Source organism: Strongylocentrotus purpuratus, unplaced genomic scaffold (genome assembly GCF_000002235.5).
Source record: "Strongylocentrotus purpuratus isolate Spur 01 unplaced genomic scaffold, Spur_5.0 spur5_contig_842, whole genome shotgun sequence".
NCBI lineage: Eukaryota > Metazoa > Echinodermata > Echinoidea > Camarodonta > Strongylocentrotidae > Strongylocentrotus > Strongylocentrotus purpuratus.
In genome coordinates, this window is record NW_022145549.1 from 221,901 (window position 1) to 236,615 (window position 14,715).

The window sequence follows — 14,715 nt, forward strand, 5'->3', positions numbered from 1 at the left end:
ATAAAAGTTGGGGTCAATGGACTATCTGAAGAGCTATTATGATTTTTAAAATGGCATGTTTTTGATCAAATTTGCATTATATTGCCCATAGCAGCACGCGCGGATTTTGAACTTTGACGCGCGCTCACAGCCTTATGAAAGGTCAAGGGTGACTGAAAAAAAATGTAAATTGTCATTTACGGTAAGAGGAATCTAAATCATGTAAAAATTTTGAATTTGACCTTTTCCGCGCGCTATGAGCGCGCGCAACGCGCGCGGGGACACTTACGGACGGAAAATTTTGAAATGCTTAAAATGACCTGATTCGTACTCTCCTTTAATAGTTAAGTGATTTTGAGCATTTGTAAATTTTGACGCACGCGTACGTGCGCGTCGTGACCTTTATGTGACCTTTGATGACATGACCTGTTGACCCTTGACCTGAAGTATATGTGATATGAATATGAATGACCTTTGCTTATGCATCACGAAGATATGATGGATAACGGGATTTCACAAAATGGCGCCTGGATGACGTCACGATGACCTGATGACCTTGAAAATGTTCCTGTCACGTATCATGACAATGACCTATGACTGTGTCAAAATTGAAAGAAATTAACACGACCGATCTTGAGTTAATCGATAAACAAAAAACGGGAAGAAATAAAAATAAAGAATAATAAATAAATAAATAAATAAATAAAGAAAGAAAATTCTGACGAAAACAATAGGTGGTCTGTTGACAACAGACCACCTAATTACCCAAACCGAGAACAAATTACCTCAAAAGATCATTCAAGTATAGAAACGCAAAGGCCTACAACACACTTCCTCCTCATATCAAATCTTCCCCTAGTGTTAATACATTCAAATCTAAGATTGCAGAACTGTTACAGTAGCACATGGTCCCCCTCCTTATTTTGTTCTGATTACTTGTTTTTTATGAAATGTTTTTTTTTTTTTTTTTTTTTTTTAATCCCTTTATTTTATATTACTTCTTTTTGTTCTTTCTTCAAAATGTATTTACTGTTGTTCATATAATGTATTTATGTTTTGTTTTGATTATGTAATTGTTCCGGACCCCACGGAAGACCAGCTTTCCCATGTCGGGCTAGCTGAATGTGGGCTATCCATCGTATTTTATGCATTTTTACTATGTTTTTTATACGAAAATAAATACTACTACTACTACTACTATCTCTGTACCAGACAGACGCGTACACAGGGGGGGGGGGGGGGGGGAGGTTCGGGGGTTTTAACCCCCCCTTTGGTATTTTTTTTATGTGTAAGCCTCCCCCCCCCCCACAGCCCCCCTAAACCCCCCCCCCCCTTTGGATTTTTTTAAAATTTATTTATTTATTTATTTATTTAAAAAAAATTTAAAAAAATCCCATGGCTGACCTAAAAAAGCTGACCTTACCCCCCCCCCCAACGGAGCAAAATGTCAATTTTTCAAATTTCGAGACAAAAAAAAAAAAAAAAAAGTGTCCTCTTACCCCCCCCCCCCCCCCCCCCCCCCCACCCCCACCCCCACCCCCACCCCGCTTATTCAGCGGCTGGCTGATTCGTTGCGAAATTTTCGGCCCGATTTATAAATGTTAACCCCCCCCCCCCTTCAAAAAATCCTGCGTACGCGCCTGGTACCAGATGATATTGAAGTAATATGGGTTATTTTAAGACCCCCACATTTACCGAGGTAAAACTCTTGCATTATTCTGTGTGAACTCTATTTTCCTCCACTAAGTTCTAATGGGGCGGACTATGTCGACCATGTAATTTCGACAATTGATTTTTTACTTATAAAATATCCTGACGCGGGGATAACCGTACTTGGTGATTTTAATGATCGAAGTTTTCAAGAAATTTTAAGAGATGATAGTTTTAGACAAGTAGTCAACAAACCAACTAGGGGATGTAATATACTTGATAAGATTTTTACAAACTTTTCCGAATTTTATGCAAATATTTCAATTCTTCCTCCAATTGGTAGAAGCGATCACAATTGTATTATTTGACATTCAACTATTGGCTAAAAAAATACTACTAATAAAAAGACCAGGATTGTTCGTCCTTTGAAGGACAGTGGATTGCGATTATTTGGTCAATGGTTGACTGCACAAACTTGGGAAGAAGTATTTTTAGATATACCTCTGATTTATCATTAACGTGTAATAGGTTAATTGACACCATTAAATGTCACCTTGATTTTGATTTATACTTACCTTCGCGTGAAGTGAAAGTGAGTAGTACTGACAAACCTTGGGTAACTCCATTTATCAAATCACTTATTTGTGACCGACAAAAAGCTTTTAAAACGATACTCTTTGGAGGCATTTGAGAAATAAAGTTGCTCAAGCTATTTCTGTTGCAAAAAAGAATTATTATAATACTCGTATTAAAAAAGAAAAGTTGAATAATATTTAGCCTGGTATAGACATATAAAGATACTTAAAAATGGTAACCAGGACCATATTCCGATAATTATTCTTGGTAGTGATGTTCAAAGTACACAGTATCCTAAACAAGCAGCTAATGCAATTAATGATTTTTTTTTTGTCTATTGCTTCTGATCTAATTTCTCCTTTAAACAGGAAATCATTACCAGCCTTTTTACCTTCTCAGTGTGAAAGTCCAGAGATTAGTTGTTGGGCAGTTTATTGTAAACTGCGTAAAATGCAGCTACATAAAGCATCTGTTAGAGACGATCTTCCTATTCGCATGATTAGAGAATTTGCATGTGAATTGAGTGTACCGGTTACTAGGATCCTTAATATATCTTTTAGACAATGGAGATCCGCTCAAGTAACTCCTATTCCAAAATCGCACCCACCTTGTATTAATAATCTGCGTCCTATAGCTTTGACCTCACATTTTTCTAAGTTAGCTGAATCTTTTATGGCTCAATGGTTATTAAAAGATATTGAGAAACTCATTGATATACGTCAGTTCGGTAACAGACCAGGGTTATCTACTACACATTATCTTGTTGGCCTTTTACATCATCTCTATAAACATGCAGAAAACAACAGGTCTATATCAACTATAGTATGTACAGATTTTAAAAAGGCATTTGATCGCTTGGATCACAACATTCTAATTGAAAAAATGGTTAATATGTGCATAAGACCTTGGATAATAAGTTGGATCATAAGTTTTTTAGAATGTCGTAAACAAAGTATATTATATAATGGAACTCTGTCTGATATCAAATGTTGTCATGCCGGTGTTCCCCAAGGGACACGCCTTGGCCCAATTCTGTTCTCAATTATGGTTAATGATTTATGTGAAAATATTCCTATACATTACTTCAAATATGTTGATGATTTATCTTTAGTACAATGTCGTAAATCAACAGAAGTTTCACAATTACAACCCTTACTTAACTCCAAGGGTGTCGATTTGTATCCTCGGTTGGGGGGGGGGGGGATGATAGGTGCCAAAATATTTTCGGCAATGGATCAAAGCAACCAAGAGGTAGAGACGTGTGGCAGGTTGCACCCCCTCCCTTCCAAGTTATTAACTTTTTCAAGTCACCCTCAATAAAGATAGCATTTTAGAGAATACGGGACCCATGTGAGTGCCACATGGGCTTGCTACCTGGGTTATTATCCTCTCAAGCATATAGACAGGATTTTAGTTTAGGGGGGCGGTAGTGGGCACCACCTAGGGGGTGGGTGCAGGGAGGGAAGGTTTCCCCCTTCCCGCGCGAAGCGCGGAAGCACTGACGTTTCATTAAATTACTAAAGAAAATAAGACGATTCGTTGTATCATTTTCGACTCTAAATCCTTGTCTGAATTCAGTCCCCCCCCCCGCCCCTCCCGCGCGAAGCGCGGAAGCTTTGACATTTCATTAAATTATCAGAGAAAGAAGACGATTCGTTGTACCATTCTCGACTCTTAATCCTTGCTGAATTCAGTTCCCCCCCCTCTTCCCGCGCGAAGCGCGGAAGCTTTGACGTTTCATTAAATTATTAGACAAAAAAGACGATTCGTTGAATCATTCTCGACTCTTAATCCTTGTCTGAATTGAGTTCCCCCCCTCTTCCCGCGCGAAGCGCGGAAGCTTTGACATTTCATTAAATTATAAGAGAAAGAAGACGATTCTTGTACCATTCTCGACTCTTAATCCTTGTCTGAATTGAGTGCCCCCCCTTCTCGAGCGAAGCGCGGAAGCTTTGACGTTTCATTAAATTTATGAGAGAAAGAAGACGATTCGTTGAATCATTCTCGACTCTTAATCCTTTTTCTTCCTACGTCATCTTCCTATTTTCTTTCTCTCTCTCTCTCTTTTTTTTTTGGGGGGGGGCGATCACCCCCACCACCCCTGGCTACGCGCCTGTATCCTCTCTGTCTCTCATTATCTCTCTCTCCCACTCTCTTCTGCTTTTTTGCACTTTTGCGCTTCGCGCTTAAGATTAACTAAGCTCGTTGCTTTTTAACGCTGCGGCTTTGCATTTGGCGCACTGCATTTCTATGATGCTGTTGATTGAATAAATTGAATAAATTCATCAATTCCTGAAGAAGCCGTATGAGCGAGAATTAAATTTATATTTGTCTCATATACGGTCGTCTCATTTACTTCGTTTTCTATTTATATATGTATGTATTATGAAAATGAGATAGCAAAATGTGTATATTGATGGTCATCTTGCGAGTAATAACCATTAACTACTCTCATCGGGCTCTTATCATTAATTTTTCTCTTATTTTTTTTTTGATGGTGAATTATTGGGGGGGGGGGGAGGAATTATTGTACAGGCCATCCCCCCCCCCCCCCGGGATCGATCGACCCCATGCTTTACTCTGTGCAATACTGGTCTCAATCAAACAATATGTCACTCAATCTTCAATCCAAGTGTTTTACCCTGCAGGTTACTTTTATGAAAAATCCTGCTCCTCCTGAAGTTCTTTCCATTATTGACTCTACTCTATGCAATGTACAAACTCTCACAATTCTTGGAGTAATTATACAATCTGATTTAAAATGGAATTTACATGTTAATGATTTAGTCAAAAGGTGCAATAGAAAACTGCACATGTTGAGGAAACTTAAGAAATTCAATTTACCGTTTAAAGATTTAGTGACAATATACGAAGGTTATATACGACAAATTTTAGAATATTGTGCTCCAGCGTTCCATAGCAGTCTTACAGTAGAACAAAATAATAATCTTGAAAAAAGACAACGTAGAGTATGTAAGATTATTTTAGGGCCTAGTTACATTACCTATTCTAATGCATGCCAAGTATGCAATTTACCAACTCTTGAGGAGAGGAGACTAGCACTTTGTAGAAAATTCGCAAAATCCCTTTCAAATCACTCTGTTTGTCAGACCTGGTTACCTAAGAAAAAAAACACTAATTTCACTCTTCGCCGTATTCCCATTTATCAACAATTTCAATTAAAAACAAAAAGATTTAAAAATAGCCCACTGTCATTTTTAGTTGACAAACTCAATAAAAGGTGAAAAAAAAAACTTGTTTTATTTTTTAACTTTTATTCGTATTGCAGGTATACTAAGTGCTTGTCTCCTCCCCCAAGCAGGCTGTTTAAAATGTACCTATTTTAATCTTTTTTACCATGCTTGTATTGACTTTTATAGAACATTTGTAAAAAAAAATTACAGCTGTATTTCTGGAAACTTGTGCAATGTGTTTGTGGATTTTAGTTACAGAATCTAAGTTTTATTTTTGATATTGCTATTTTTTTTACATGTATAGTGTTATCCATTGTGCCGAACATGTAAACAAGAATATTCCAGCCAAGGCTGTCTTCCATGCAAAATTGTATTTGTATGAACCATGTTTCTTCAAGGCGAAAGTGTTTTTCCTATAGACTATCTATATAGTACTTAAGTATGCGCAAATGGTCATTTTCCTCGACGACATACGAATTATTTCGTCAACTTAGTCAGCATCAGGCGCGGAGCTAGGATCTTATTTTAGGGATCGAGGGGCGGTAGTGAGCAAGGGAAGCGCGCTCAGGGGGGTATGGGTGATAGTGATAGGCCTGGCGCGAAGCGCGGGAGCTTAGACGTTTCCTTAAATTATTAGAGAAAGCAGGCGATTCGTTGTACCGTTTTCGAATCGTTTCATTAACTTATTAGAGAACTTAGACGATTCGCTGAACCTTGCTTTAATCCTTATCTGAATTCAGTCCTCCCCCTCCAGCGCAAAGCGCGGAAGTTTTGACGTTTCATTAAATATTATTAGAGAAAGTAGACGATTCGTTGAACCGTGCTCGACTCTTAATATTTGTCTGAATGAAGTTTCCCCCTCCCGCGCAAAGCGCGGAAGTTTTGACGTTTCATTAACTTATTAGAGAAAGAAAACGATTCGTTGTACCGTTTTCGACTATTAAACAGTCCTAATTGTCTGAATTCAGTTTCCCCCTTTAGCGCGAAGCGCGGAAGCTTTGACGTTTCATTAAATTATTAGAGAAAGCAGGCGATTCGTTGTACCGTTTTCGAATCTTAATCCTTGTCTGAATTCAGTATCTCCCTTTCCGCGCGAAGCGCGAAAAACTTAGACGTTTGATTTAATTATTATAGAAAGAATTATATATGTAAAGCCCCCCACAGAAAAAAAAGGAGGGGATGGCTTACTGAGTTCAAGTGAACGATTGAGTCGTACAACATTTTAGCCATATTTTTTTCTTAAAATTGTTATATGATTGAAATTAGAAATTTTAATTACTACAACATGATACATTTTCTTTGTTTCTTGTACAAATGGGGTAAGGTAACGCCCCTTCTTACCTCCCCGAAAAATACAATACAAGGTAATGTATATGGACAAATTCCTTTTTTTTAAAGGGAAAAACATGTATTTGCTTCCATTAGGAATTGTTTTCTCTTGTCAGAGGTAAAGGGGCACTAAGTCTTATCAGATGAGGTAAGATACATTTCTTGTACCTGAAAAGGGCACCTATTACAAAGTGATTTCCGACGGAATCCCTTTTTTTTCAAGCTTTGTAAAAAAAAATAAAAAAGGAAGCAAGGGAATCCGGAACTTTGATAGAGCTGTGCACCATTATTATTTTTATTCTCTCAGTTAAACTTCTCACCTTGGTGCATTCGTCTTCAAGAGAACTACAAAAGTTGTTAGCATTTGTCAAATTTCTCTCATTGCATTGTAAATAATTGTTCAGAGTTATGAATTTATTCAAACGTAAAGCTAGCATTTTAGGATATTATTTTGTTCTTCATATTTTTGTTTGAAATAGCATTATTTGAAGTGTTTTTTTTAAATTGAATTTGTTGAACGTATTAAATGAAACGTTGGCATCTTTGTATTTGGAATATACACATGTACGTCCTATTAGCTTTTATTGTCATTAAATTACATTGTAACGATGAAAGAAAGTCTGCATTTTTTGTTTGATTTGTTACTTTTATTAATGCATTAGTTTTGTATAATGCTTTCACGACCCCGCCCCCTCCCCTAGAGCGTTTGCATACATAACGGGGTGTCCTACGACGAGGTGCCTGATTTGTTTGTATATTCCATAAATCCAGTGCAACATATTTATATCGTGCCATAATTCACCAATAATACTCAATATATTATCCTAAAAGTGACTTGTCCTTGCTCATCTTCTGTTGAAATTATTTTCACCGATTACTTACCATCCAGTTATGAACGCAAACACTATAATATTTTAATTTCTAACATGCAGACACGGACGTGCAACCCTCACATGATTTTCATGTCTGTACCTGATATTTTGTATTTCATTTGATGATGCTAATATTGATATACAGACAGTACAGTGTATTTTGTCTGCTAAGTTACAATAGGAGCAAGAGGAGCGTCAACCTAGCACACACACACGCACGTGCACATTTGTTTAAAATAATTTGTTTGTATTCCTCAAATATTATTGTGTTATACAAACATATAATTGAATGAAATAAATAAACGTTGTCTACATTGATTGCTTATACATAAACATAATTAAACAAAAACTCATATGCAGTATATATATATATATATATATATATATATAACACACGCCCGCGCACAACCTACGTGGGTATAAAGCTTTCCTTGCTTTAAAAAAAAAAAATCTCTCTCTGGTCTTTATCTAACACATCTACTTTACTAAGAGACCGATATTAAAATGCAACTTCTTATCACGCTTACATTTACTTGCCTCGATTGAGAAGTCGAGTGCAGAAAAGTCCAGACAAAGTCCACAACATTTTATTTGTTGATCTCGTCACTATTTGTTAAGCAATATCATACAGAAATGTTTTTAGGGGTTGATTATTACAATAACCTATATTTATTTGTGTTTGAAAACTGTCAACGGTTGCAAGATGTATGTTACTGTGGTGGGCCAGTTAATTGAGTTGGAGACGACAAGTTCAAATATAAATGAAAACAAAAGAAGCTCGGAATTACAGTTGAAGTCCACTTTATTATAAGTCAGCCGAAGCTCCAATCGTCACAAACGATGAGTAATTATTGTATAAACATTTCAAATAAGCTGCTTCTCTCAGAGGCTGGGCGGCCATATTGACAGTAAACTAGCAGCACATCCTAAACATGTTAACGAAATGAAATAAACTCTCAATTAATATGACTACAAAACCCCGCACATGGCATTTAAATACTGCGGCACCCGACGAGGCTTAGACATCACCAGCCAACCAGTGGGACCCTTATGAAGACAGCCAATTACAAGACGGAATATATCTAACTACCCTTAGGTCATCCGACCAATTAAGAGAGGAGTTATACCTTTAATTGATTATAACCAACGACAAAGCATCATATATAAGAATGGGAGGAGTATATCTCTTCGCGAGAATGTCGCGTCCCCGGTAAAACAGTCTATTGTCTAACGTGTTATTGGAAATGAACACCTGTACATCTTGATGCAGGAATTCATTTCCAACGTGCTTTTCGAAATGAACACTTTAATCTAATGCAAGAATTCAAAACCAGGGGTTGTTTACCCGTTCCCGGCATACTATTGGAAACATAATTAATGCTATTTAACTTTTAGGTGAGTACAATAAACCAACCCAGCCCGGCTCTTCTATGGCTCTAGTGCCCCCTTTAGGTCAAATGAGATGCCCAAATGAGCGTACCATTACATTACCGTATTGCAGCTGTTACATGTCACGAGGTGAGGAAGTTGGTTTTCTATTAAGTGTCAGATATATTGAAGAGTTTATTAAATATTAGTCTCTCTCAAAACATTGTTTAAAAAAGAGAGGTAAAATACGTACTAAAATACGAAATCTAATTTTCATATTTCATTAAAACATTCAATCATAAAGATATACACTGTAGTTATACAACACACATACCGTGATAATATAACAACATATAACACGCAACGAATGAACAACGACAATGCCATATTTTGTATTAAAAAACTCTTTATTGATATAAACTTCTTTACTGAAAGAAAAAATATCGTTACATGAATCTAGCAACTGGAACACCCATATTTATTTGTTTCTACACACCTCGTCTGTGTTGCAACTACCGAACAATGCTTCTCGTGCCGTACTTCCGAATAAAGTAACATGAAACACATTCTATTGATTGTAAAAGAATGAAGTATGCACCGACAACACAGGCCACTAAACAAACAGCACCGGAGACCGGCAACATAGAAGAATCGGGACTTCATACCACTTTCTACATGATTCACTAGACCGCCAACCCGAGGGATCGAATCTGAACACTTTCCCTTCCCATGGGCCTCATTGAACTTTCATCTTTTCTTTTTCTCTTAATATTCGTTTCTTTGTTCTCTCGATCTTTCTGAGTGTATCATTGGTTGTCAATTTACTAGAATCACCCCGGTCAAGCCATATTTACGGTAACATCCTTTCTCCGATGCGGTATGTTGGGAGCATCCCGGCCCTGCAGTAAACCGATAATATCACGAAACCGACAGTTTCAGTCTGACTTGATCGTTACCACATGACCGAAAAGTCAATGCATATTAAAGGTAAAGACCAGTATTGGAAACGCCCCAATTTTAAAAAATGAAATGGAAGCTCTCATTACCAATCATGTGAAAGAATATGTTTTGACTAATACATGATGATAACAAATTTGCCGGGAAACCGCTACTAATTCATATATTTGGTAAATTTGTTTCTCTCATGGTCTGTGAGAGATATAGGGTAGTCCCATATACATCTTTCAGTGTATAGTGCTTGTAAGTTTACGAAGAATGGGCCTAATTTCTTATCATTTTGATGATTCCAGAACCTTGCAGATGCTAGACGCTAGATGATCAACCTTTTCTGATCGATTCCACAACGTTTCTTTCACAATGCAATCGCATGACCATAACTGGTCTTTACCTTTAAGATTGAGAACATATTTAATATTGACTTGTACTAATTGAGTATTAAATCAATATTTAAATTTCAAGTTTTGGGAAAGGGGGCGATTTTCTTTGAGCACGGGGCTTATGATCAGCTGTGCAACCATGAAAAAGACGGGCTTTGATTGTTAAGATTTCTTTCTCAATATTACTTATCGTATATTTCTATATTAATTTAACATATTCCTAAACTCTTGAATACATGACGGTTCCATATCTAAATTTCGAAATGATTAGTTGTTTGCTTTTAAACCATAATGCACAGATTTGGTAAACTTAAGCTCGTTTTCTACTACAATTTAAACCCGATGCTATGGTCTAACAAGGGGGATTAGTCTGAGTGATAAGTTTTACTTTCAGTAAACGTTATCTTCGACTCCAGGTCAACCTTTATCTGAATTAATTGATTACATGGCAGATCATAATGTTCAGAAGGGGAACACATACCAAAACCAATGTATTTTCATTATTAGGTAGACCAATTCTTTTTCAAGTGCTTAAGTAAGTTTAATTTTTTTTTATACCACTTAAAAGTTGTCATGCATTAAAGGTAAAAACCATTTATTTGGTCCCAGTAGATAAACTAATTTACCAAATATATCAATTAGTTGGCGGTTTCCCGGCAACATTTGTATCGTCACGTATTAGTGAAATCATATTCTTTCACATAATAGGTAATAAGAGCTTCCATTTCATTTTTTGAGAGGCGTGCGTTTCCAAAACTGGTCTTTACCTTGAATAATTGGGCCATCATCTTACAAGTGCCGATAATTCATTAAACATAATCGCAATTATAAACATGATAAACTTTTTTTTTAAAGGTAATACAATACAAAATATCATACACTACATATTAAAAAAAAAACAAGGAACATTTATGTTAAAGGTATTATGTCCCTTTTGCAGCCAACCTCAAATTCTGTAGAACTTTGCAGGAATTATGAATATGTCATGTGTGTCCTATCTGTGAAATTTAAATTTTAACAGTGTCCTATTATTTAAATTATGCAAGGAAACCTGTTTACTTGCTAGACTTTACTGTCAGACACTATTGAGTGACCGACTGGCTTGTTATTCTTCCTTGATAATAACATACATAAAATGAGCTGTAAAGGGTACATGAGCATTTGTCTACATCAATAACCCACTTCTTGTGATGGCCAAAATTTAACTGATTGAATCTTTGCGCAGCATAAAACGTATGACCATTCAGTACAATGGTCTGAAAATCAAGACTATTACTTATTGGATCTATAGCTCCTAAGTCGATTTGACAACTAATAGTCTTTATTTTCCCACTTGAAGACATTTTCAAGCCCCACCTTTTTTAGTAAAGTTCTAAATTAGTATTATCTTTCAAATGCCGTTGGAATTTAACCTTATCATTTTTTTGGACTACGAATGGGACATAGTACCTTTAACATGGCAATTCATGAACGAATTTACGACATTTGATACTTATGTTGTTTTGATTGATAAAAATAAACATCTTCATAAACATTGTACATAATTGAACAAGAACATTAATATAATTGCATGGGAATGACAGAAACATAATTCATCATTTTGTTTTCCTTTTTAAAATTGACCATAATTTGTTCATTCTGAAATGTCTTTATATAGCGAGATAACATCTCTACACGAAGTACAAAGACAGATAAATATACAAACATCAATGAATAATTGAAACAAATAACAAATTGAACTACATTACAATGAAAGATACATTTATGAAACAAATAATCAAACAGGCAACCACAACATGAAACCCAGCAGCAATACTATATCAAAAGTCGCAGAAGAACTAGATTTTAATATATGACCTAACAAATAACCCAATATTGCCAAAGAAGAGTTAATATATCATGGGCTGTGGATACAAAAACATAACATATTCCTTTCTCGAGGAAAGAGAAATCGTCCCACCAAGATACTATCTAAACCACCGATTTAACCGGTTTTTATTGCAAGTATTTATTAGAAAAATCATAATATGGGCATGGTGGATTTAAGAGGCAAATGATAAAGAAGCATATTTATTGGGCATATGTCTTTTTTAAACGATTTGTTCTCTCCTGTACCTTCTTGTATTCTTACTACTGGTAGCTAACATTTTCATAGTCGGAATTCCCTTGTGCTTGACCTCCCTCAGCTGCAGGAGGCACTACGTCCATAGTAAAGTTCCTTTTAGCTAGGTTTCCATGCGAGATTCCCTCATCGGCGCCATCTTGGATTTGGGTGATTTCGTACACGCTATCGCCTGGCGGAGCGAGGGGAGCAGACTCGACGTTCCCGTAGGTATGTTCGTATTCAACCGGGACTGGCAATTGTTCGTACTCGTTGGCAGACAGGTATTCATTGATCAACTCATAGACGAATGCATAGTCTTCCTACATTACACAAGATAAACGCGAAAATGTATGAAAATACATTATAGGCCTACAACCATATAATTAAGAATATCATATCAGTAGACCTTTCATATCACACTATATTGTTAAAATAAATCACACAGGTCTACTTCTATTTCATATCATGTTGTATAATCATGTCATGTGATATCTTATCCAATTGTATCAGAGGCGGCGGAGCGACTTCCAAAGTGGGGGGCACCAACAAAAAAGGGCACTTTCTGGAAAAAGGGGCACCTACAAAGGGAAATCTCAAAGCGAAAATATACTATTTTTAGACATTGGTATATACCCGTATAATTTGATTACATTATCAGGGATGATTTCAATATTTGTTTCTCTTTATACATCGTATAAAATACTGCTTAAGCATCAAACCTTGCAGTTGGGTGTGATGGTCGAAAAAAATCATTTGCGAGCGAGGAAAAATATAAGATTTGTGAGGTCGCAGTGCGAAACTACATCTTATAAAGAGGAAAAAAACCAATCCTCATCGGGTTATAAATAAGCACATTCTCATGATAGTAAAACTGAGAAGACCTTTGATAATAAACATAATTATAACATCTATAAATGTGAGAGAGCGTAGCGAGCGATCTTTGGGAGATATTGCTCTTAGTCGCTTGAAATTAGGGACACGTTTAATGATGAGAGGAAAAGGGGACACTTATCGAAGGAATAAGACACTTATTAGAAAATAAAAGGAGCACCTGTCAAAGTACAAAGGGTTATTATCAGAGGTGAAAATGGGGCACTCACTAGGGATGAAAAGGCACTTATGAGAATGGAAATTGGGCATTTGTCGACGGAAAAGAGGCAACCATCAGATTTTGATAGGGGCATTTCTGAAAAAGGGATAGGTTCCTCATAAGAAAGGAAAAGGGGCACGTATCATTGTTAAAAAGGTTAACTTTATCAGAGGTGAAAAGGGGCACTTATCGCATCTGAAGAGGGGCACACACCATATATGAAAAAGGCACTTATGAGAATGGAAAAGGGGCACTAATAATAAAGGGAAATGTGCATTTGTTGAAAGAAAAGGAGCACCGATCAGATTTTGATAGGGACTTTTATTGGAGGTGAAAGGGGGCTTTTATGAAAAATGGATATTATGAAGGAAAAAGAGCATCTATTAGGAAGGAAAAGGGGCACGTGTCAAAATAAAAGGGGGTGTTATTAGAAATGAAAAGAGCACTTATCAGGAGAAAAGGGGGGCACTTGTCAAAATAAAACGAGTATCTCTCAGAATTGAATAGGGTTATTTACCAGACATGAAAAGGGGCACTAGAAGGAGAATGAAAAAGGACTATTTTCATAGGTGAAAAGGGGGCATTTATGAAAAGGCGAAGGGCTCTTTGTTAAATGGGGACACTTATCATAAGGAAAAGGGGCACTTATTAGAAAGGAAAGGGGGCACATGTGAAAGTGTAAGGTGTGCTTATCCGAGTTAAAAGAGGTAGTTATTAAAAGGGAAAGGGGCACTTCTTACAAAGGAAAAAGGGCAATTGTCAAAGTAAAAGGGGCACCTCTAAGATTCGAATAGGGCAATCATCAGAACTGAAGGAGGTGCTTAACAAAAGTGAAAAGGGGCGCTTCTCATACCCGAAAAGGGGCACCTACTAGAGATTAAAAAGAATGGAAATAGACACTTATTGCAAAGGAAACTGGAAACTTGTCAGGGAAAAGAGGTACGCGTCAAAATAAAATGGGCACATATCAGAGGTGGAAAGGGCAGGGGACACTTTTAAAAATTAATAGGGGCACATATTAAAGTAATAGGGGCACTTTTTATGTAAAAAGGGGCGCTTCTTACAAAGTTAAAGGGGCACTTTTTGGGTACTTGAAAAAGTGGGGGGGGGGCACTGTGCTCCCCCCTGCCCCCCGGGTCCGCCACCTCTGAATTGTATGATATAATATCAATGATGACAAAATACTTGCAAGATTAATTTTGTTTGTAGGGGGAAG

The 14,715-nt window shown here is 36.7% G+C and overlaps 1 protein-coding gene across 1 annotated transcript in view; it reads right to left on the bottom strand.

The window, feature by feature from the left end:
- Positions 1-11,689: 11,689 nt before the first annotated feature.
- LOC100891371 overlaps positions 11,690-14,715 on the bottom strand; it is a 36,710-nt gene continuing 33,684 nt past the window's right edge. The window contains exon 35 of the mRNA XM_030989406.1: positions 11,690-12,729. Coding sequence (XP_030845266.1) covers positions 12,436-12,729 — 294 coding nt within the window. The 3' untranslated portion in view covers positions 11,690-12,435. The remainder of the gene's footprint in view (positions 12,730-14,715) is intronic.